The following is a 23,238-nucleotide window of genomic DNA, read 5'->3' on the forward strand; positions in this document are numbered from 1 at the left end:
CTCGCAGCCGCCCCGGGCGTGAGCTTGGAGTCATGAAGTGATGCCTAGAGCTGAATCTCACGAAAAAGCAGGTGAAAGCAGGGAAGTTCCTGTCAGGGTGCGCCTCAGGTGAAAGGGTTCCGCTCCTCTGGGTACTCTTCATAGGCAAAATACATCTGGGATGGTAAAATCACACCCAGTAAGTTTATGCGATGTATAGAAACAGCTAGAATTTTACAATGTCACTAAAGCACAGAGGTATGGATGCACGTTAACAGCGTCTCCCTCAGGGTCAAGGTCGGTGTGGAAGCACGTGCGAATGCCAGTTACAGTAAGGCTTTAGCATTAGATTGCTTCGTGAGGGGCGGGGGGAGAAAGGTATTTTCACATAAGCTTTAATTTGTGTTAAAAGCAGTGAAATGTGAGCAATTGTAAGAAAGGCTTGGAGCTGTGTCCTGTGAGCTCAGCTGCTTTGCAGTGTGGAGTGGAAGGAAGCTGATGTGGATGTGCCTTCCAGAGCTGTGGTCAGGCGAGCATGCTGTCTGTCTGCAGCTCTGTAGAGGCTGGGCATCCGCAACTGCACAGGTCTGATTTCCCTGTATCCCAACTCAGGGTCTTCTCCTTGTATAAAAACTACTCAGTTCTAAAATACTTCAAAAAAGGTACTGCTTTCAGCTAGATCCTGCCTCTAAAACATAAAGTGTCTTTTCTGTTTCAGGAAAGTTTTATATTTCAGGAAAAGTTTTTCTGTTCTCTTCAAGATTTTCTTTCTAAGTTGCAGTAATTAGTGAAAACTACTTTAAAGCCATCATATCCCCCAAAATAAAGAATTAAAAATTTTATATAATGTGATTTTTTGGATTCATGTCCCTTGAAATTAGGGCTTTAAGAGAAGCATCAAATGGGAGTTTTATGAGAATCATTTGGAGTTAGTGCAACATTTCCAGTTACTTTTCCCCTCTAAAATTTTTAATTAATTCTGACCTGTAGTGCAGAATTTAATTAATCTACTTTTGCTATATTAATGTGACTACCATAAATTCAAAACTCTGATTGGTTTATAGGTGCTCTTCCAGTAGTACAGCTCTTGGGAAGACTGTGGAAAATTCAGAAGGTATGATGTCTTCATAACTAGTTTCTTGTGTGTGTTGTTTTAATTTCCAAACATATAGTGTGTCAGGAGATAAAGATGACGTGAATGCCCTCTTCCATCTTCTTGGATTTTCTTTCCTCTTGTTGTCATTGTGCAGAGATTTCCTGGCGTAACTTGATTACCCTCACCACCAACCAGCTCTGTGCTCTGAGAGCGTGAACTGAGTTGTTCCATGAGCTGTCCAGTTGCTCTTTGAAATGGAATAAACTGTGAAATAAAGATAAGGAGTTTTCCACCTTAATCCTGACGGTTTCCTTCACGTTCTTGCTTTTTCTCTGTACTCCTTACCATATTTCTGGTATTAGTTTTGTGATAAAAGTAATCTGGGGTGCTTGGAGCTGTGCTGCATACAGGAACAAGCTCCTGCCAGTCAGCAACAGCTCATGGAAGCATCAACACAGAGGCAGTGGAAAAAGTGTGTCTGCACACCCTGGCTCTGGGGGTTGTAATTGGGAGGTCCTACATGCTCCTCTGTGAATGAATTCGCTAAGATGCTTTACTGACAACCTCTAGCTGCTTCTTTTGGTATTGTCCTTTTTCGTTCTTCCTCTCTGGGAAAGCTGAGCAGGTTGATCTGTGGGGTGGAAGGAACTGAGCAGTTGGTGTCAGGCTATTGGAGCAGGAACTTGAGAGGGCATTTTGCTGTGGTAGTCGGGCAGGCTGACCTGGAGAAGCCAAATGGGCAGGGACAGCAAACTTCAAACTAAGAGTAAGAAAGCAAGGGACCAGGAAAGGTTGGGGCTTAAGCTAGAAGGTGGGGTAAGGATGGCTGAAGAAGCTTGAATGAGTAAATGGGTACAATCTCTTTGACGTTTGTTTGCCATAGGGCTCTGATCCTGTCTTGACACAAGGCACTTAAGCTCATCGCCTGCCTTTTCTGTTACCGTTGTAATAAATTGCGACCTACATTAGACTGTGATTTTAAAATCTTTGCTTTAGTACTTTCAGCTGGATTAGCTTAATTCATCAGTTTTCATGAGGTCAAGGTTTTCTTTGGACATCTGTTGGTTCCTAATAACAATTTTGATATTGTTTCTCATAGTTACTCAAGAAGAAATTGTGCTCCCACGAAAGAAAACCTGGTGAGTGTTTACTGCTGGAATATCTCTGTCAACCTGGAAGAAAGTTAGGTACATGTAATCTGTCCACCAGAGCTGAAAAAGAAAATTCAAGATGCTGTATTCCTGGATTTAATGTCCCACTAGTGGCTTTCCTGTTGATTTGGAGCTCTGGAAACATTCTTGACTCTTACTCTGTTCAGAGTATGTACGCTCTGTTCCTGACCTTTCTTTTATAAACAGTTAAAAGGACTGTATTTTTAAGTGTAGTTCCATTTCTTTGTGAAAGATCACATTTGCTAGAAATCTGTAAAATCAAGTTCATTTGGCTGTCTGTGTGTAGGTGTGTTTCTTCCTGTTTAGAAATTAGGCAGCTGAACAAAAGCTATTTTATTGGAAGCACTTAAGATGAAATTGCATGATGGTACAGCAAAAACTTGAGTTTATCACCAAACGGTGTCTACATGTAAACCTAAAATAAGACTACCTTCACCTAAACCCTTGCAGTGGCCTTTCCTTGTTTGCTTGAAACACAGCCAAAGTCTTAAGGATCCACAGGCACAGGAGTCCTGAGAAATCTAGTTTTGTTTTGGTTTGTTTTTTTCTCAGGACTTGTCTTGGAGAGGGACTTGTGTATCCACCCTTCAGAGGTGGGGTAGTCTTAAGGGGCTCTGAGAGGAGCATTCCAGGGAATTCTTTCTGTATCCCTTCCCTATGTTCTTTGATAGCATATAATAAGAGCAGGAGTGGCAGTAGGAATACACATGTTTTTCTGGTTTTCCTCAAAGTTTTTTCTTTTTCCTGTGGTTGTTCCAGAACTGAGATTGTTTTTGCAGTCGAATTTTACTTCCCTTTGCAAAAAGTGGTATTTTCTAAGTGCAGCAAGCCCATTATTTCCTAGAACTGAAAATCCTTACGGGCTAGGATAATCCTGTGATTGTTCTGCATACAATGTAATGCATAACATTCAGAGTCTGCAACCAAGTGTTAATCAAAGCTCCTTTATGTTTAGGGATAAGCTAGCGGTCCTTCAGACATTGGCTTCTACTGTGAACAGGGTAAGTAGTTCTGTTGACCATGGAAATAGGTTGAGTTGTTCATCTTATGCATTAACTTTGTATTCTGAAGGCTCTTACTTCTACTTTGGCCCTAAATGAAAGATTGGACTTTAACATTCGTTTTTTATGGGGTTTTCACTTTTGCTCCATGCATTTTGCTGTGTTCTTAAAGCCTCATTCTACCTCTAAGAGAGAGCTGCAACTACTGGCAAAAGCTGTAATATTTTGATAAGGCTTTTGCTCACATCAGGAGCAAGTTCTTTTACCAGTTCAGCTTCCCAATCCAGACTGCGTCTTCCCAACCTCAGTCCAGAAAGTAAACCTTGCAAAGAGCAATGGGTGTCTACTCTAGGCAACAACTGTAAATGCTGTGATGCCATTCTTTAGTCCTGTCTGTCCTGAGTTCTGGAAATTTAATCTGATCCTGCAAGTACCCTCAGCGCCCCTGAGGCTGTTACAGTTGGGGTCCTGTTTGCTTTGCGGGGCACTCATGTTATAGTAAGGACCCTCTTCTTGTTACTGTGTTAGCCTGCATGTGTGTGTATAATGGCAAAGCTTTTTTAACCATTTCCAAATAGGCTAAACCTTTTGACCAAGAGGAGCTTTTGTAAAATGGGCATCAGGTGTTGGTTATGACGAGACTGTTGTGTCTTAAATTCCATCAGGCAGTGTGACATGCATACAGCATGCCTGTATGTATAACTATAAATGTCTCAGTCCTGGATTCTCCTTTCTACAGGATCCTACTGCTGCTCATTATATGTTCCAGGATGACCCTTTCCTTATGCCAAGAAATGCAGCCACTTCTGTAAGTATTTCCCTTCAAATCCTTGATAGCTTTTCCCCTTTCCCCCCTTCATCTAGACTATGAAAACTTTCTAATTGGAGCCTAGTTTCAAATACAGAATAAAATGTAAGTATCAAGCTTCTTTCAGAATTTTCTCCTCTGTGTATTTAGGAATGCATGACTGTAGCATTTCTCTGGACAATCCATTCTGCACACACAAAGTTATCTCTTCTTCCCACCGCTTTAGGGACCTTCCAGCTGACACAGCTCTGTTAACATTCCTGCAAGTTAGTGACTTACCTGCTGAGTTGTTCTGTTTCTCCATGTTCTTAGTCTGTTAAATAACACCCAACACCTTTAGGTGAGGCATTCAGCCTGTTAAAACCATGTTTGTATACCTTGGATATAGCCTGTGAATATACAGTATTACAAGTGTTGAAATTTTGTGCTTACAGTTTAGTTAAATTTGAATTAAATATATGAACTAAAATGTACAAGGTCACTTGTGTGTGTGTTACTACATAGACTACGTGTTGCCAGTTGTCCTGGCCAAGCCCCAGGAATTTTAGTTTTATCACAGAGCAGCTATTTGGTAACTTAGGCTTATGGAAACAGTAGTATTGAGATGATGATAGACAAGAAGAAGGAAAGGAGTCTTCCCCTGGTGTTATCTCTGCATAAGATTAAAGAGCATAAAGCTGAGGAGGGAGAAAGCAGAACTGGAAATGAGGGCAAGAAGGAGCTGCTCTGTGTGATGTTTATTAGAGCGTAGCAAGAGGAGACTGGGAGCTGAGATGTCACGGCAGATCAGTGATAACGGTTATGAGAAAACTTCAGCTCTTCTGCGTACCAGAAGTGAAGCCATTGAGAAGGCTGAAAGCAGCTGTCAGATGTGAAGGGTTTTAAAGGAAGCAGCAAAGGTGGGTCTGACTCTAGAACTTGAGGAAAAGAGGTGAATGGGAATCAGGTGATGTCTTGGAAATGACAGTCAGGGAGAGAAACGTCTGAGTGCCATAACTCTAAAAAGAGATGCTTTTGAGCTTGAGGTAGTATTGCAGCATTTGAGATATCTGGTACAGAACTTTATCCCTTGACTAAGTAACATAAAAGTAAATTACAGTCTCATTTAAAGAATAAGCATTTTTATATTGACATAAATACCAGAACGTTTATCTGGAATGTTGTCTTGTGCCTATGTTTTTAGTAAGAGTTTAAAAGGAAGCATGAGTTTAATTTGATTTCATCAGAACGCTTAGTGTTATGGAAAATGTTTTTCTCACTCAACCTTTTAATTGCGTGTTTATCTTGTTCTCTCTCATTCCCATGCAGCGTCTGTTTTCATTGTCGAAGGAGTCTGGGAGAAATGCTGCAAAGTTTATTATTAAGCAATTTCCTCAATATTTTGACAAGACTTTTGCAGAGCCCAACATACCAGTAAGCTTTTTGCTTTTCATTTTCATTGTGTTTGTGCTTTGTCAGGTAGTGAATTCAACTGTCAACCTGGTCCAAAATTAACATAAAAGGATAATTCTGTTAATTGTTTCATAGACAGCTGTGAAAGCAGTGCTGTATTTCCATTATGTTTCTGAAGTGAACATTTTGCCTTAGGATTTCAATATCATATCAGGTTCTTTAGATAAAAGTAAGAAAAGAAATTATGTTTAGATGTCAACTTCCTAGCATGAAAAGTGGGAGATCAGGATGTGTGGTCCTTTATCAACCAAAAGGACTGCTGCTGTTAGGCTGGGAGGGTCAGGTGATTATCAAAGCAGTGTACTGGGTGAAGAGTAAGCATACTTGGTTAGTGTTTTAGCAGTGGTTTAGAGAAGGTTTGAGCAAGTCTCTAACTTGCACCCTTTGCTTTTAGTGCTTGATGCCTGAGACTCTTACACCTCAGATTGAAGGAGTGAATGAGGAAGCTCTAAAAGAACGTATCCACCTCAGAAGGGTGAAGGATTCTGTGGACCTGTTTGATCAGCTCATACAAGCAGGTATGTGGTTACCTGTTAGATTCTGTGGTGGAGCTCTACTTAAACTGTGCCAAAGCCATTTTAGTAGCTGGCACAAGCTATGGAGACAATATCATGACTATGTTGCTGCCTTTCACAACTGGCCCTGGTCTGGTGAAGTGGTTCTCCAGAATTATTGGGCCCTCCTTACCCACTGCTTGTTTGACATGTCACTTTGGTGATACAGAAAACAAGCTGTTTCCTGATCAAGAAGCAGATGATATGGGGTTGAGTTTTTTTTCTTCTCTTCCAAAGTGGAACAACTTGTGATACAGTTGGGGGTTGGACTAGATGACCTCTAGGGGTCCCTTCCAACCCAAAACATTCTATGATTCTATGATACAGTAGAGAAGGGCCTGTTACAGGCAGATGCTATGTGATTGAGTGATACCATTCTGCCTGCGAAGGGCCAACATATTGTTTGGTATAAGCTACGTCTGTGCTGAGTGCTTCACTGCTCTGTTGGACTGGTGTAGCACCATCTGAGTGCTCTTTTTCTGGACCTGCCCTCAATAAATGAGTCTTTCTCAGTTCCTCCTCAGCTTGGACCTTATCTGTCTCATGAGGTTTATCCTAGGAGTAGTTAGGAGAAGCACTAGAAATTTTGGATGATGTGTTGTGCCACTTCACAGTTTTGCCACTGCCAGCTGCCACTTCCCTCTCGCATTTTATCAGGAAAACTACCCTTTCAGTGACTTCACTAGAAAAACAGATACTCTAGTTCAGTGTTAAGATTGTCTCCATCTATGAATAGGTTCAGAAGTATTCATGTCACACCCAGGTTTTACAGACTTGCTAGAGAATGCCTTTAAGTCAAAAGAGAACTGTGTGTAACTGGGTGTTTGAAGGTTTTCTGTTAGGCTGTCAAATGGTGCATGCTTTACTTTCTCTGCGACTGTTGTACATCCTCATTTTCCATAGGTACCCCTGTATCTCTGGAGACCACAAACAGCCTTTTAGATTTGTTATGCTTCTATGGAGATGATGAATCTACTCCACAAAAAGAGGAAGAAGAGAAGGAGGATTTGGAAGAAACAGAGGTATGAAAAACTTGTTGATCTCTATTTCTTTCTTTCTGTCATACATAGTGGGAGTGTATCAAGGTGATGTCAAGATTTTTGTGCTGTGACTGCCTGCCTGGGAGATAGTGCAAGGTAGGTCAGACGCAGTCAACTTCTGCTAGAGAAGCAGTTACAACAATCCTGTGTCTAACCTACTAGCAAAAGTAGTTTCCACAAAGCTGAACTTAGCAGCTGGAACCCTGTCTTGGCTTGGTTCTGTTGAACTGCAATTAAATAACTTGTTTGCACTGACGGCCTTGTTTCTATAGTTGCCTGCAAGGAAGAACTCTGGTACCTATGGTGTGAAATAATTTTCTTCCAGTCTGAACCATAATAACTAGATTTCAGTGAAGTTGAGGGCTCCTCGTGTGACCTCAGAGTATCAAGGTACAGGAGGAGATGTATTGCACAATACCTGTCCCTGGGAAGACTGTTGAGGGAGAAAGATTTTTACAGAGTATGTGCTATAGTCTAATAATTCCCACCAACTCCACAAATACATAAAATTTGTCTTGTTAATATGCTTAATAACATAAACAGTAGTCCCAATCTAATTATTGCTTCCTGAACATTATAATAGAAATTATTTTAATGTAACCCATTAAACCCCAGCTCTGATAGCAAATAAATTGCTGATGAACTTCTGTGGTGTTACCAAATCACATCATTTGATATTTAATCATAACTTTGAACTCTGAGAAAGTTTTCTGCAAAAATCTCTCCAGGTGAATGCTTCAGAGCAGCAAAAGGCTCCAAAGAGACAATTGCAAAGAGGTTCACAGTCATCTGGCTCTAGATGGAGGTACAGAAAATGTTGCCAGTATTCCTGTATTCATTGGGTTGTGCACATGCATTGTTGTTATAAAACACTTAAAGACATTTTAGCAGCCAATACTTGCAGTTACTTGTTAAAAACGCCTGTGTTTGCTAATCTTCTAAAGCATTGATGGAAATCTAGTAATTAATTGTAGAATAGCTCAGTGTCACAAGTAATATATTTGAATGGTCAGCCCTTGTGAGTACAGCCCATTATTTTGTTCTGCATATTGAATCCTTTTCCTAAAGGTATCATTTATTTAGTTCTTTAACATTCAGCTTGTTCCTTGATTCTAGGGACGACAACAATGCTGAAAGGATATTTAAGATAATGCCAGAGAGGAATGCACACTCCTATTGCACAATGATCCGTGGGATGGTGAAGGTAAGGTTATCCTTCAGTGCTGGGAGTACTTCTAGCTTGTGAAATCTCACAGAGTCATAGAGTTTGTTTATTTTTGTTGGGTTTTTTTGGTTTTTTGCAGCATGGGGCTTCTGCTAAAGCTTATGACATGTACATAGACTTGCTGAATGAAAGACACAAGGGTAAGTGTCTCCTGGTTTTGACTTGTGGTCTTTTAAGTAGAAGCAACTGGTAGTTGGGTACATGAATACTTGTTTCATGGCTGTGATGATTGGCGCAGGGGTACGGACCTCAGCTAGATCATGGGAGCTGAATGCAAACTGTTTATTTCAGTGCAGCTGGCATGTGGCTGGCTCACTGGAAACAGGTTTGCATGAGACACTGCCAAAAGCTGAGCCATGTTAGAACAAACTGTTTTCTGTAGAATATAGTTCTATGATTCTATGATAATTGTCAGTTAAAATGAGTTATCTTGCATTTTCCAGCTGACGTACACACCTTCAATGCACTGATTACAGCAGTCCCATACCTGAAGGAGAGGTTCTTGGAAAGATGGGAATTAGCCAAGGTAAGAAGGTAGAGCAAATGAGGTGGGGAAGGGTTAAGAGTGTAGGGCCTGGGTTTGCTTTATCAGTAGAATTTGCAGTTTAAAAACAGGAGCTTTGTATGAAGATACTAATATGTGCTGCAAAGGAAGCACACTGGTTTCAACATACAAACTAACTGTTGAGCAGTGGAAAATGTACAAAATCCAACCTTGCCCTTGCAGAATGGTTTGCTTTGTGAGAACATACCTGATCCAAGAACTGCTCAGGCAGAAAGTAATTGGGAAATTATGCTGAGAGATAAAGACAAATAATTTTAGATAAAAACTCTCCTCTGAATTGTGATCCATGGTGGTGTGATGGCAATAGAATTTTGAGGGGTAATGTTAGAGGCTCCAGTTCTAATGACATCACATCAGTAAGGAAAATGAGCACATAAATTTAAAAATTTCCTTGAAGTTCTAGACACAATTCTCCAATATCTAATCTGATCTAATTTTGTAGTCTGGTTTTTTTTGGTCAAATTAATTACATGTTAGATGGTACTCCCTTAATAAATGATCAGTTGAAGTAGAGTCATTCACTTGAAAGGGGTGAGAAAGATTAGATTGAGGAAATGCATGTATACCTACCTGAAAGCTGAACTGGGATCCATAACGTGTGAAGCACTAAGGATTTGGGGGTTTTGTTTAAGGTCTTCCTGAATCACATGGCTCAACAGGAAGTGCAACCAAACCTGCTAACTTTTAATGCTTTACTGAAGACTCTGAGAAGATGTGGTGGTGTAGGCAGAAGTATGTCTTTATCGGTACTAAAGGAAATGGAAGCACTTGATATAGGTAAGAGAACCAGCATGGTTATTATATTCTAGTGCCACCTCCAGAATAGTGATTCCAAGTTGCAGGGAAGAAGTCTGAGGCTTGTGGAAAAAAGCATTTCTCCCTGTGTTCTCAACTTCACTATTTGTTTCCTTTTGCAAGAGAACTGAGAAATAAAAATGCATAAATACTGAGCTGTGGCCACTCAGCAAGCCAGTGTCTGTGGATTTCAAATGGAATCATCATCTTCAGACTCCTTGTTCAGTGTTGATTACAGTATAGCAGGTGTACTTTGCCCCTTCCGTCAAATAATGAAGCATTTTGATGCTGTAGTCCTTTGAATCATCATCTTCAGACTCTTTGTTCAGTGTTGATTACTAACTACAGTATAGCAGGTGTACTTTGCTCCTTCCATCAAATAATGAAGCATTTTGATGCTGTAGTCCTTTAAGTTGGGAGCATTTTTGTCATTAATTTTTACCTGTAGTTACCTCTAGCTACTCAGGGACAGGTGTATGTATGCAGTGGGGGAGTGTGTCCTGGCCCATGGGCTCTTTCTCAGCTGGGTCCTTATTTTAGGACTGCTGTAGAAATAGTGAATAATACGAATATATATTTGCAGCACTCAGCTGAGTCTGTTAGCTTCCCATAGATCAAGGAGATTTACTTCGTAAGCCACCCAAGTCAGTTCAGGTCTATATATCTATGTCTCTACAGAAAAAAAGCTTTTGATCTAGATGATGGGTTTTGATGTCAGGTAAACATTGCAAAAACGGGGAATGTTGGCGTAGCTGATTAGATGCCTTGTAGCGTGTGCTTTGCCCTAGTAACATGCTTGCAGGTACACTGAAGATAGGTTCAGGAGCAGAATGAAAAACTGGTTATGAAATATTTTTGCTTTTAATTTAGATCAGGGAAGCTTGGCTGTTTGCCCCATAGCAATACAGTGCTTCAGCTGGTGGTCCACCCTCAGATACAGTCTTTCCCGGTTGTACATGAGGTTTGGCCCAGCATTAGGGTGGATGGGGAGAGAAATGACGGACTAAATTATGCATGCTACCTGACTGGAAGGGCTGGGGACTGTGATTCAGAGCTCGGGCATAAAGCTTAGCCAAGAACGTCAAAGTAACTTCAATGTTTTTGCTTTTCAGAGCCTAGCCTTGCAACGTATGATCATCTTCTCTTTACATTTTATAGAGGCGGTACGTGCAATATCAACTTGTCCATGAATGTGTCCTGTTTAACACTTGCTTTAAATGCATTCCAAATGTGATGGGTCAAGGCAGTTGATTTATGGATTAAAAGACAGCTCCTTATTTGTGCAATCCTAATGTTACCTGTGTGCAGTCTGATTCTACTTGGGTGAAGAAAAAGCTACGAAGGATCACAACCTCTTACAGGAAGGGAAGAGTCCTTGTGTTTTGAGAGAACTGGAAAGAAATCCTGTTCCCTTTCCATTTGTGGCCACAGGTTGATAAAGCTAAAGAGCAAATGCTACTCAGTCTCTGTGGAGGCTGGATCTGACTACAATGCATGTGATTTCATAGGCTGTGCCACTCGTAGGGAAGAAATTGCACAGCGTTCTGTTTTTCTGCAATATCTCTGTGCATTGGAGCTGTCTGAAAATAGAGCTGTGTTAAAAGGCAGGAGCCCAACTGTTGCAGATCCTTTAGCCAAAAATCTGTGGGAACGGGAAGAGATTAGACACAGTAGTCATAACTGCAGTCCTTGTGTTACAACAACTGTGGAGGAACTGCTCTGGAGTCTCCCTGGGTTATTTTTTGTTTATGAAACACATTCCTTTTCCCAGTGCCACATTCTAACAGACAAAATTTGCAGGCCTGTTGGATTCCTTGCTAGAAAGTACCTGGATCTTTCTTAATCTGCCCTGTTGTGCTGTGGAAATCTGGCAATAGTAGGGCAAATGTTAGTGCAAATAAAATTGCAGCTGGTATGGAGCACCACGAGTAAGGGTACAGATAGGAGAGACATAGATAGCACTTGCTTGAAATCATGGTGCTTGTTTCCATTTCCATATTTGCAGGCTGAAGCTTTTTACTAATGAAGTACAACTGAGATGTGTTGTTGCTTGTCTGTTTGTCCTGTAGTTGGTCTTTCCTCGTCAGGCATCATCTCTGAGGTGCTAGATGATGTTGAAAGGAGGAGCTTCACTCCACAGGACCCTGATGACGGTATGGGCTTCAATATATCTGACAATCTGCGTTATTTAAGCTTCGGTGAAAAGGTACCTAGGGAATTTTAAGTAGTTCTACCCAGCTAGAAAGAATGCATGCAGCTTGCTCCTATCAGTCCCTTCTGATACTTCTTGGAGACAAAGAAGCTTTGACAAATTGCAGTGCCAGGAAGGCGTGCTATGCATTGGTGTACTGGCTTCCCACGCGAATGAGCGTTTGAGTCCCACACCATAAAAAACACAAGGCTGTTTACAAGACCAGTTCAAGGAGGACCATCTGCTAGCAGCTTCATGAAATGACAGGCGTCTGGTGAACCGCAGGTTTTTGTTGTATGATTTGATCCTATTCTAATTCTTAATCCGTTTCAGAAAAATGCATGAAATAAAACTCTATGCAAAGCTGAAGCTTGGATCTGTAGAAGGGGTAAATTCTAAACATCCCATGTCTCACTGGCTGTTTCTGCCATCTGTATGTAGGCAGCTTTGCCCTAGGATGTTCATAAGCCTTTCTGTACATTTGGAAGTAGGTGCAGCTTCAGTCTGAAGACGAATGTGGCGAAGAGGGGTCTGTAGCTGTGGTGGTGTGTGTACAACATGGTGTTAGCAGCGTGTTGGAAGTCACTGTAGCAGCTCACAGTTGTATATATGATAGGGTGAAGAAGCTATTGCAGTGCGTGCTTCAGTAAACCAGTGAGGAGTTGATAGCGGTTTTGGCCACTTAAAGGACAAAGATTAGGAGACGTTATGTTGGAGTAGCATATTAGGTTATTTTACCAGCATTTTTTTTGTGTCCTTTGAGAGAAGTCTGGAAATAGTCAGAATGTTGTACACCTCTCTTGTTTGCCTCTGTCCCGCTGTGTGTTACACTATTTCTTGCTCTTGCTCTAAGTGGTTGCCAGAACTGTAGACAACGACTATACCCACTTTGCTCTTTCGGGCTCTTTATAGCATTACCACTGTCAGCAAAGGCAGGGATTATGAGCACGCAGATACAGGCCTTGCCTGCATCATGGGAGTTGAATGAGCTTTTCTACACAGTGCTTGAGAGAGAGAGGTTGCTCGTGTAAGACTTTGCCTAAGCAAGATGTGTATGGAAATATTTTCTGCTCTTTTTCAACATGGGATCCCTCTTGTGCTCTTTTGGTAATTGCTGTTGCAGAATTCAAGTTGACACTTTGAACAAAACTGAGGCTTGCTTTTCCTTAGTGTGGTGGTCTGTGTGAACTGACTCTTACCTTCAGAAGCCTCTGTGTACCCTGCAAGGCCTTTCCATGGCCCAGAGGATTCTGTAGGCTGTAGCTGAACTGTATATTAAACACCCAAATAACACAAAAATGTCTTTTCCAACTTAAAAGTATTTAGTTAAGTCGGGAAAGGGAAAGGGGGACATATTGTACCTAATGGTTTTAAGTAAATTGCCTTACAGTTCTTTACACCATTTTGCTACCCACAGCTAGCCATTGTTTCAGTCTCTGATAGCATCCAGTGCCCTTACGTTTTCCTTCAAAAAACCAAAAACACCTATGCAAAATTCCCACCACAAAAATTAAATGAGCTACTGAGCCAGGTAGTTTATGTCCTTCTTCCCACTGTGGCTTTCTTTGCCTCCTTCCAGCAGCAGTCTGTCTGCTGCTTTGAAATGTCAGTTACAGAAACCAGAATCAAAGCCTTACACAAGTGGAAGGAGACATTTTCAGGGGGCAATTGTATGTTCTTGGACAGCTCTGGCGCTTACTAAAGAGGTGGGTAACCTGCCTCAACACCTGTCTCTGTTGCGTGTGTTCTCTTCCATGGGAGTAAATAGAGAAGACGAGTGATGTGGCTGCCTGTTAGACAAATAAAGCTGTCTTGCAACAAACAAGAGGACGTCGTTTTTGCAAAACTGCCTAGAGTCAAACAGACCACCTGTTTCTGAAAGCACAGCAGTATGGTTGCCTCCAGAACAGTGGCTGGCAAAACTCATAACACGCCGCAGTCTCCACATACAAAGTGGAGATCCCTGCTACATTGTCAAACTGAGCTACAAATTCAGCTTTCTCATTGAATGGAACTCGTCTGTCCTCTGGGGGGCTGGGTTAATGAGCTGCCATGTGTCTTCTTGAAGGTTGGAAGCTAACAGACTCCGTTTTCTCCCTTTCAGCCAATTTTTTTGCCACTGCTATGCAAGTGGTAAGTACCTCTTCCCTACAATCAGAATTCCTTTGAGCCCTCCAGCTGTTTCAGAATCGCCTGTGAGTTTTCCAACCTGTCATACAAGGTTTAGCTCTCAATAACTTTCCCTTTTTCACCTGTGTTCACCACCTCTGGTAAATTTCCTCCATAATTCTGCAGTTCTTTGCTTGATACCTCCCAAACTGGTAACTTCCATGCCTGTGATACGTGCATCCCTTGCTAGAGATGGCTGCGTGAGCCCCTGTGTTCTGTGCCCTACCTCCTCTCCTAGTGACGCTGCAGCCACCAGACAGTCTCCGCACCAGAAGGTGTCAGTTCAGGCTGGAAAGCTCTTGCCCACCAGCAGAGTTGCACATTTGTCTCTCAACTAAACAAAATGTCTTGGCAGTCACTGCATCCCGTTAAAAATGTTTGCTGTCAGCTCATAACTCTTCATACCTTTGTGAAAGTGAGTCTCAGAGGGGTGTATTAAGTGTTACGTTTGATAGCTTTAAAATCTAACTGGTTTATTGCAGTGCTGTGATCTTAAGGATATCAAGCTTGCCTATCGGTTAAATAAGGCAATGGAGAAGGGAGACAACTGGAAATTCTTGGATGTGGATCGGTTAAATGCATACTGGTGAGTGAAGTGCCACTTACATTCAGCATCTTGTGTATTGTCAATTTGAATACAAACTAGGATTCGAATGTTGCACAGAAGGGTGCTTTGTTGAACACCAGGTGGCTATTGTACATGCAATTTGGGAATTAGGTCCCTCTTAAGAACAAGAATAACTTAGGATTTCTTTTCCATTTTTGGTCTTGCCCAAACTGAAATAAAGCATCTTGGAGCATCAGTTTAGCTTAATCCCCATCCAACAACTGTACCAACCAGTGTTATTTTCTACAATCCTGTTGTCCACTTAGGGTGCCAGCTTAGGAGGTGACAGCGGAACAGCGTACCAGTCAGCCCTAGCTCTCTGCGTGGTGTTGTAGAGAGAGGCTGCAGCGCAGCTGGTGTTAGACACCAAACTCCTGTGCAGTTCCGCCATTTGACACTGTCAACATGGCATCTGAAACATCTTTACCAATGTCATTAAGTGCTGCAGTGACTGAACGTAATTAAGTACTTGGAGCGTATTGATTTGAAGAAAAGCCTAATTAGATGTTGGAACTAGAGAGGCTCCAGTAAACTAATGAAAAATAAGTAACATGGAGATAAGATGCAGTTTCAGGAGTGGGATGATGCATATGGTTTTACCTTATTTAGCTTGTAAATAAACCAAGGGAAATAATGGAACTTAATTTCTTTGTGTAGAGACAGTTTTCCTATTTAGTATATTGTATCAAGGTCCCAGGCTTGTATAGCAAACTTGCACAAGTAACCAGGTTAATTTGGTTCACTTCTTAAAATGGTTCATAACCAGAGGTTGCATTTGAGAGAGATTTAGATACCTCAAACCTGGTGTCAGACAAGGAGATTGCTTTTTTTTTTCAAGATTTTAAAATGCAGTCGTCCATTTCTTACTAATTCTGCCAATTACATAGTGTTAGCATGAAGTTCTCTCATCAGAAATGCTACTGTTTTTTAATTGTATGGACTATTGCAGTCATATAGGGAAATTTCCCTGATCTGTAATACAGATCTGATCAGAACACTGTCATTTGCTGGTGCTTCTGTATGGTTTGGTTGATCTAATCATTACTGAATTAGAACGTTTTTCTCCTCCTGTAGGTCAAAATTCTTTTCATTGCTGTGTATGATGGAACAACTTGATGTTGTGTTGAAATGGTACAAAGAAACATCCACTTCGGTAAGTGCATATTAGGGTAAGCAAGCTTCAAGCTTTAGTATGGAGAAACGGAACGGTTACAGTTTACTGAAGTGATTTTCTTCCTTCATCAGCTCTTCTATCCAACTCCTAAAAATATATTGGACCTCCTTCAAGCACTGGATGCAGCCAACCACTTGGAAGTGATCCCTTCAGTCTGGGAAGGTTAGTGATAGCCACATGGCTACATAGGCAGTTTGTCTGATGAAAGTCAGGAGCAGTGAGAGGTGGGAGGCAGTTGGGCGACTTGCCAGTGCTCAGAATAGCCATGATAAGGCGCTTTGGTGTGAGGGATGTTACTCCTCAAGGCTGTTGTATCGGAGAAAGGCAGAACCAATAGCACAGACTATCGGAGAGGTGGCTGTGTCACAGTTAAATGTCAGCGTCTTGGAAAACAGAGCAGTACCTTAACCAATAGCCCAGGCTTAAGTCACTAAAATTATTTGCCTGTTCTTTGCCCCTTAGGAAGAGGAGACAAGAATGCAGGTACAGGCTTTAACACACACAATACCCTACTGTCACCTAACGCTGTGGGGACAGATGGGTTCTTTTAGGGATCCTTGGCAGAATGATGACTGCACTAAGTTGTAGTTACAACTAAAGCTTTATTTTCTTAACAGGATTTCATGATTAGCATAGCATAGACTTTATAATTAGAAGAGCACAGATTTCTATAGGCAGAACCAGTGTAGTACCATTTCATAAGTAGCATAGTACAGAGTTTTATAGCACCGCTTAGCTTATGGTTTCTGATCACCTGGACCCTCTGCAGATCAGGTCAAATCTTAATACTCAAATCATTATCTACCCTCGACAGGAGGTGGTACCAGTCACACTTACTAACTACTGCCTTTCTCTAAACAGATATGAAACAGCTGGGGTTTAACAGGAGGCAAGACCTGTTGGAAGAGCTCTTGTCTTTGATGAGCAGGGAGCAACACCCTGAAGAGGTAAGGAAGCTGGTGTGGTTTAACCTGGGCAAGCAGCTAAGCACCACACAGCCACTCACTCACTCCCCCCTGGTGGGATGGAGGAGAGAATCGGAAGGGTAAAAGTGAGAAAACTTGTGGGTTGAGATAAAGACAGTTTAATAGGGAAAGCAAAAGCAGTGCACACAAGCAAAGCAAACCAAGCAATGCATTCCCTACTTCCTGTGGGCAGGCAGGTGCTCAGCCTTCTTCAGGAAAGCAGGGCTCCATCACACGTAATGGTTACTTGGGAAAACAAACGCCATCACTCTGAACATTCCCCCCCTTCCTTCTTCTTCCCCCTCATTCATATACTGATCATGACATCAACTGGCCTGAAATAGCCCTTTGGCCAGCTGGGGTCAGCTGTCCTGGCTGTGCCCCCTCCCAGCTGCTTCTCCCCCCCAGCCTTCTCGCTGCCAGGGAATCTGAGGAGCAAAAAAAAATGCCTTGATCCTGTGTAAGTGCTGCTCAGCAATAACTAAAACATCCCTGTGTTATCAACATTGTTTTTATCACATATCCAAAATATAGCACCATACAAGCTGCTGTGAAGAAATTTAACTCTGTCCTAGCCAAAACCACTACAGAAGCTCAGTGAACAGAGATGTCTCTCCATTTCTGTGCGCAGCATACAGACTGTATTGAAGTGCTGTGTTATTGTCCCTGGTCAGTCTTAGAGGTCCAGTTCCAGTGCGTAGCCATTACAAATTTCCAGATCCGTGTGAGCTTACCTAGGCCTGCTAAGCCCTTTGGATTGTCTTCAACATACAGAGAAACCTCAACTTAACACAGAAAAGGATGACTTCCTTACCAGTTTGGAAGAGTAATCCAGCTCACCCAGCCACATCTCTGGGGAGGCACATGGCAGAATTCAGGGATTTTTGCCAAATAATTGCAGTAACTGACTTGTCAACCTGTGGAGGGTTAAAGGCTCATGTTGTCCCTGCAAGGCTGTCTTGGAGCTTGCCTCGTGGGGACAATTGTCCTGAGAGATTTTTCTGCCAGGAGTAACCACTGTTAATTCACAAATGTAAATCTCATCCAGGGCAGACCTGTAGGATAAAAGAAGGATAGATGAAGTGCTTAGGGACAGGATTTAGTGGTGGGATGGCAGGGTTAGGTTAAAGGTTGGACTCGATGATCTCAAAGGTCTTTTCCAACCAAAGTGATTCTGTGATTGTATGATTCTATGATCTGTAGGAGGAATTGCACTGCAAAGGATATGTTAATTCTAGAGGTTTGGGAATTAATGGCACAATCTTTTCACAGATTCAGCTGGCATTTGCCAAGTGTGCTGAAGACATCCAAGCTGTCCATGAGCAAAGCGGGTGGGAGCAGGCCCCATTACAATGGACAGGCAGCGCACTGGGCCATGTCGCTCTGTTGTTTTCCAGGGCTGGGAGAACCCAGGACGCTTGGTACGTGTGTGGCTGCCATGAGCTCTTGGCTTGCTGACCGTGTAACTCAAAGGCTTAATCACAGAAATCAAAAGCTAACAACTGATTGCCTTGGAATGCTAGTGCAAAGGGAGGGGATGAGTCCTGCTGGGAATGTGATGGGATCTTTTCTTAATTTTATTTTTTATTCTTGGCACCAAGTTCCAGTTGCCTGTCTTAAAAATGGCTTAGAAGTTAATGTAGCATCTGGCTTAGAGATCACCCAGCTGCTTATGGCAAGGTGGGGTTTGATTATCACCTCGCTAAGCACTGCTGATATCCTACAGCTTCCCGTTCCCTAATTTTTAGAACTCGTTGGAATTCAAACTGCTGAAGACATTAGTTAGTTTATTTAAACTTTTAATTAGAAGTATCCCTAATTAAAACTCTATAGAGAGAGTATTTTTAGAACTCTCCAGAAGCTAGAATTTACTGTCCTACACGCTCTCAGCTTGAAATAGTGGTTAAAATACCTAGCCTCCAGTTTAAGGTTCTGAGCTATTTTCCGGGAAATAGAGATGCTCTCTTCGCACTGATTCATTTGAAACAAAGAAGTGGCAAGTACCCTTCTAAAAATATGTAATTCTTTAAAGGAAACTTGCCACCAGTTACACTTTTTATTTTTTCTGCACTAGTTAAGATATTCTGTGTTAAACTGATCAGTGATGTTAGCTGGTACACATTGCGTCTGCGAGAATACGGCATGAGATCTGTTTCAGATCTGCGGGGAAGATCGCTTTATGGAATTGAGCTTGCCCGTGTTTCAGCAGGGGCTTATCCAAGAGATTTAATATCTGTTCCTGTGGTTTGTGGTGGGGTTTTTTAATTACCCTTTTTGTTTTCTTTTGAACAGGAATATGATGGAGCGTTTCCAGCAAATCAATAGGATTCCCACGTGAGTACTTTTAGGTTCTGACTTCAGGTACTGAGTTTCCCCTTTGGCTGGGATTTTGCATTTCTGTTACAAGGGACAATGGTGGTCTGTATCTTATGGCTACTGTGAGGCATGAGTGTGTGTGTCTGTCCCTGCGAGCACGGGTGTTTTTTTATCCAGCTGATATGTTCCAAGATCAAGAATATGTCTCAAAAAATGTTGAAAATGCAAAGGGGGGGGGGTTGAAGTCATTGATCCTCGAGATGTCATTGAATGAAGCTCTGGAACACGGAGAACAGTGCCACCGATGAACTTGGCATTACGAATCAGTCTAAGCGGGATTCTTGAGAACATCTCATTTTCGTGTGCTCAACAAAATTCTAACATGCTGTTAGCCAAGCATAGGTGCTTCAGAGGTGTCTGGATTTCTGAAGCCAAGTTTATCAAGTCAAATCCTATATCTTATGTGGTACCCTGTTAGGCTGCAACAGGGCTTTTCCCAGGATTTTGGAGTGAAGTAGAAAACAACATCTAAGGAATAGTGATGCATTAAAAAAACCCAAACAACTGCCTGGTGCTTACGGAAATGAACACCTTAGATCTGATGTTGGAGATGGGAATTTCACCGAGACGCATGGTGTTCTCTGAGGCTGCCTGCACCGGTGGGGCTGTGCAGTTACCGTAGGCAGCTGTAAGCGGCGTGCTCTGCTCACCCTGGTCTGCAGGCTGGTGTGGCCCAGGGAAGCCTTGACGCTGTCAAGCCACGTCAGAGCCCCTGTCTCAATTTGGGGAATGGAGAAAGGAATTCTGAAATCGTGGTGTAGCTGACTGTTTGTGGATGCCATGGGTTATGAATGTGAAGAGAAAGTCATTTCCCTGCTGTTAGCAAATGGAGCAGAGGCTCCTCTGGTTGAACTGTCCCCTCCCTTCCCTTCTCTGCCAAGCTCCCTGCGGCACCAGCTGCAAACACTTCCTTGTTTCCCTGCCTGAAGGCAAGAGAGGTGTCTCCAGCAGCTGTCGCAGGTGACGAAGGAGCAGAGCCAACACTTCGACATGAAATGGAGCTGGCAGAGCTGAGCCAGCTGTCAGCGGCTCCCAGTGCCCACAGACAGCATGGCAGCCTCTGCCTTTGGTTTAAAGTGCTGTTACACCGTTCCTTTACCTCTGCCAGCCACATAAAAGAGGGTGAGGGCCTGATGTGGGGATTGTAATGAGGGGAAGGTTATTTAGACTGCTGCTGAAGTGGGGTCCTTATCCTGAGCAGTGAGCTCTCTGTTTTTGTGGAAGGAGAAGTACTGCTTTCTGCTAGGATAGCATTCCCAAGCGCACCACGTCGGTACGGAGTGAAGGCTGCGGAGGAATTTCTGTCAGGAGCAGAATTGGGCTGGTTGAGCAACCTGACAATCTGTCACCTCCTCTCCCTCTCTAAAGCACCTGCTGTAAGTTAATGGCCACCTCACCTGAGGCCCCTGAACAGTCACCCTTTGCCTTTGCTTTTGCAGTGACCAGGTGATGGATGAGTTCTTGAACTGTGCTAAACAAACCAATTCCCCAGATGAGGCAATTAAGCTGGTAAAGCTGGCAGTGTCCCTCGGTCTTCCTTCATCTCAAAGGCTTAAAAGCAGAACGGAGAAGGAATTTGAACTCTCCGAAAAGCAGAAGTAAGTTGGAGTACTTCACGTTACTGCTGAAGGGGTATAGTAGACAGGGTGTTGGAGGGGTAATTCCTGCAGAAAGGCTTCTCCACCAGGGTGGCAGAGATCTGGCTTCAGAGTGGTGTGCATTTGTGCTGACTCTGGTCAATTCACACCCCCAAAAGGGCCCCTCACTTTCTGATCCCATGGTGTATCCATCCCCCCTACAAGGGCAGGTATCTTTCCGTGATGGGGTTAGCGTTATCCACCGCTTAGATCTGCTGTCACCTTTCTTTCCCAGAATCCTTTCCTAGCTGGGTCTGGTCACCTAAAAGACACTGATTGCAGCCTAGTAAAAGCAGGGAAGCAGTACAGGATGGTCCTGCACGTGGTTCGCAGGTTCTGTGGCTCATGGTCCCTCTTCAGTACGTCTCACTAGCCACCGTGGTTCGTTGCTGAGCTGATGCAGTCAAGCTCAGATGATGGGCTTAGCCTTGAGGACCACAGTTTGGAGCCAGTGGTCTGGTCTAAGGAAGGGAATGAATAAATAAAAGTCCAGCACCCTTGACAGTTGGGCCCACGACTTTTGGCTAACTGAAGTAGTCTGCTTTTCCAAAAGGAGGTGGGTGTGCTTCCACCAAATGCTGGGTGGACCTGTCCTTGGAGGGTAACAAGACATCAGCCAGCCCATAATGTTCTCTTTGGAGGGGGTTTACCCCGCGATTTGGGTATCTCTTTACAAAGTCACAACAGATGACTGATGACTGTTTGACATCTGCAGGAAGACACTGGAGAGTATCCAGTCAGACAGCGACAGCAGCGATAGCGACAGCGACAGCGACAGTGACCGTGAGTAGCTGGCCCTCTTGACTTCCTCTGGGAAAACCGCGAGCAAGCGCTGCCTTGACGCAGGAGGCTGCTGTGAGAAGGGAAGTTACTGAAGGGACAGTGCCTGGGAGCTGCTGCAGCGCTGCTGAGCGCTCCAGAGCATTCCGGTACGGGACCTGCTTGGCAAGAGCATGCTGCCCTCCTTGGAGCAAGCTCAAAGCTGTCCTGGTTAACGTCCTTGGTAACTTCAAACACAGCGTGGGCTACTCCAACACCCTCCCTCCCACACCACTACCTGCACCAGCTCGCTCCTGCCAGGCAGCCAGGGCTTGCTTGAGCAGCTCGGCTGAGGGCCTGGCGGGCTGCGGGGAGGAGTGCGGCTTCCTGGAGGCTGCTCAGCAGGCACAAGACTTGGACAGCTTGAGCAAGACTTCTCTTGGACCTTCTACAACATAAACCTGTGCCGGATTTAATTCCTTTCCAGCTAACTTTAATGAACTACTTAAATATGAAGCTTAATCTGTATGTAAACACTGTAAGTAATGCAATACTCATCACCTGTGGTGTTATTCCTCATCGGTTTTGGTGTTTGGGGATGGGTTTTGGACTTTACATGTTAAAAAGCTACACTATGTACAGCTGGAGACTGCATCTAATAAACAGCTGACATCTAGCGCGGCTGTATCCTGATAATCCCTGCGCAAAACCTGTTGATTACAAAGTGCCCCCACTGCTCTGGGGGGGAAATAAGCAAGGTTCATGCAGAATACAGCGATAAAGCTCGTGGGGTGACTGGGAAGCCGTGATGGTGCTGTTCCCTTCTCTGCGTGGCAGGTAATGCCCTCGCAGCAGCCTCGTGCTGTTCTCACCTTGTAGAGGAAGCTTGAAGAGGTTTTTGAGGTAGTTATTTTGAACAGGCAAAGAAGGTCTTGTTCCTGTGAGGATTAATCTGTATTCTAGCGAAAGCAGAGAGTTCTCTTTGTGAAGAATGAAACCTTGAAGTGCATGATGCTACGGGGTAAGAGCCCGCTGCTGTGGAAAGCAGCTTAAGGGTAAATCAGTAATGAATTTGGGAAACCACAGCTGCTGCAGGTAGAACAAACTCCACCTGAAGGGCTGCAGTCAAGTGTTCCTGGCACTGCAGGAGTGGAGGGGCAGCAAAGCTGTTGGCAGGCAGTGTTTGCTCCAGAAAGCAAACGCCTGTTCAAGGAAGGTGTGACCAGTACAGGGAAAGATCAAAGCCGAAGGGCTGGGAGGCGGCGATACACTCCACTCTGTTGTACCGACAATTTAAAACTGGATCAGCGAGGAGACCAAGCTCCAGTTACTCATTTCAGCAAGTGGGTGCCAAGTAACTTAGATCAATCTGTCTTCAGCAATGGCAAGAGTCCAGGGAAAGGTAAGAGAAGGAAGGAGCTTGGTCTGTATGGGAGTTCTGGGGGTTGAACCAAAATCTGGCTTCTAGATAGAAATAGTTGGGTCTGCTAAAACTACAGCTGAGCAGGTCTGACAGGAAGAAGCCCGCAGGGGTAGAAGGCCACCAGAACACGTGCTCTGACACCAGTTATGTCTACTTAAACCTGCACTGAAACTACATGAATTTTTTTTTTTTACAGCTTGTACAAATGAATGATTAGACACATTGAATCCTTGCTCCTTGAAAGGAGTAA

General features: G+C 43.3%; 1 protein-coding gene and 1 non-coding gene across 2 annotated transcripts; both read left to right on the forward strand.

Annotated features, from left to right (window-relative positions):
* The first annotated feature begins 40 nt into the window (after positions 1–40).
* On the forward strand, positions 41–23,151 carry PTCD3 (pentatricopeptide repeat domain 3). The gene is made up of 24 exons (XM_009648879.2): positions 41–108; positions 1,044–1,093; positions 2,175–2,214; positions 3,203–3,248; positions 3,988–4,056; positions 5,365–5,469; positions 5,903–6,026; positions 6,966–7,084; positions 7,831–7,907; positions 8,219–8,306; positions 8,407–8,467; positions 8,771–8,853; positions 9,525–9,669; positions 10,800–10,850; positions 11,757–11,840; positions 13,983–14,011; positions 14,530–14,633; positions 15,729–15,807; positions 15,900–15,990; positions 16,690–16,775; positions 18,066–18,214; positions 19,086–19,127; positions 20,609–20,767; positions 21,522–23,151. The coding sequence occupies exons 1-24, from the start codon at positions 41–43 to the stop codon at positions 21,595–21,597; spliced, it is 2,025 nt and encodes a 674-aa protein (XP_009647174.1). The 3' UTR covers positions 21,598–23,151.
* Positions 8,544–8,685, forward strand: LOC118451664. Its single transcript, XR_004841182.1, has one exon. It is a non-coding gene; the product is annotated as a small nucleolar RNA SNORD94 (small nucleolar RNA).
* Positions 23,152–23,238: the final 87 nt, after the last annotated feature.

The sequence above is a fragment of the Egretta garzetta genome, unplaced genomic scaffold (assembly GCF_000687185.1).
Source record: "Egretta garzetta isolate BGI_Z169 unplaced genomic scaffold, ASM68718v1 scaffold241, whole genome shotgun sequence".
NCBI classification, from domain to species: Eukaryota; Metazoa; Chordata; class Aves; order Pelecaniformes; family Ardeidae; genus Egretta; species Egretta garzetta.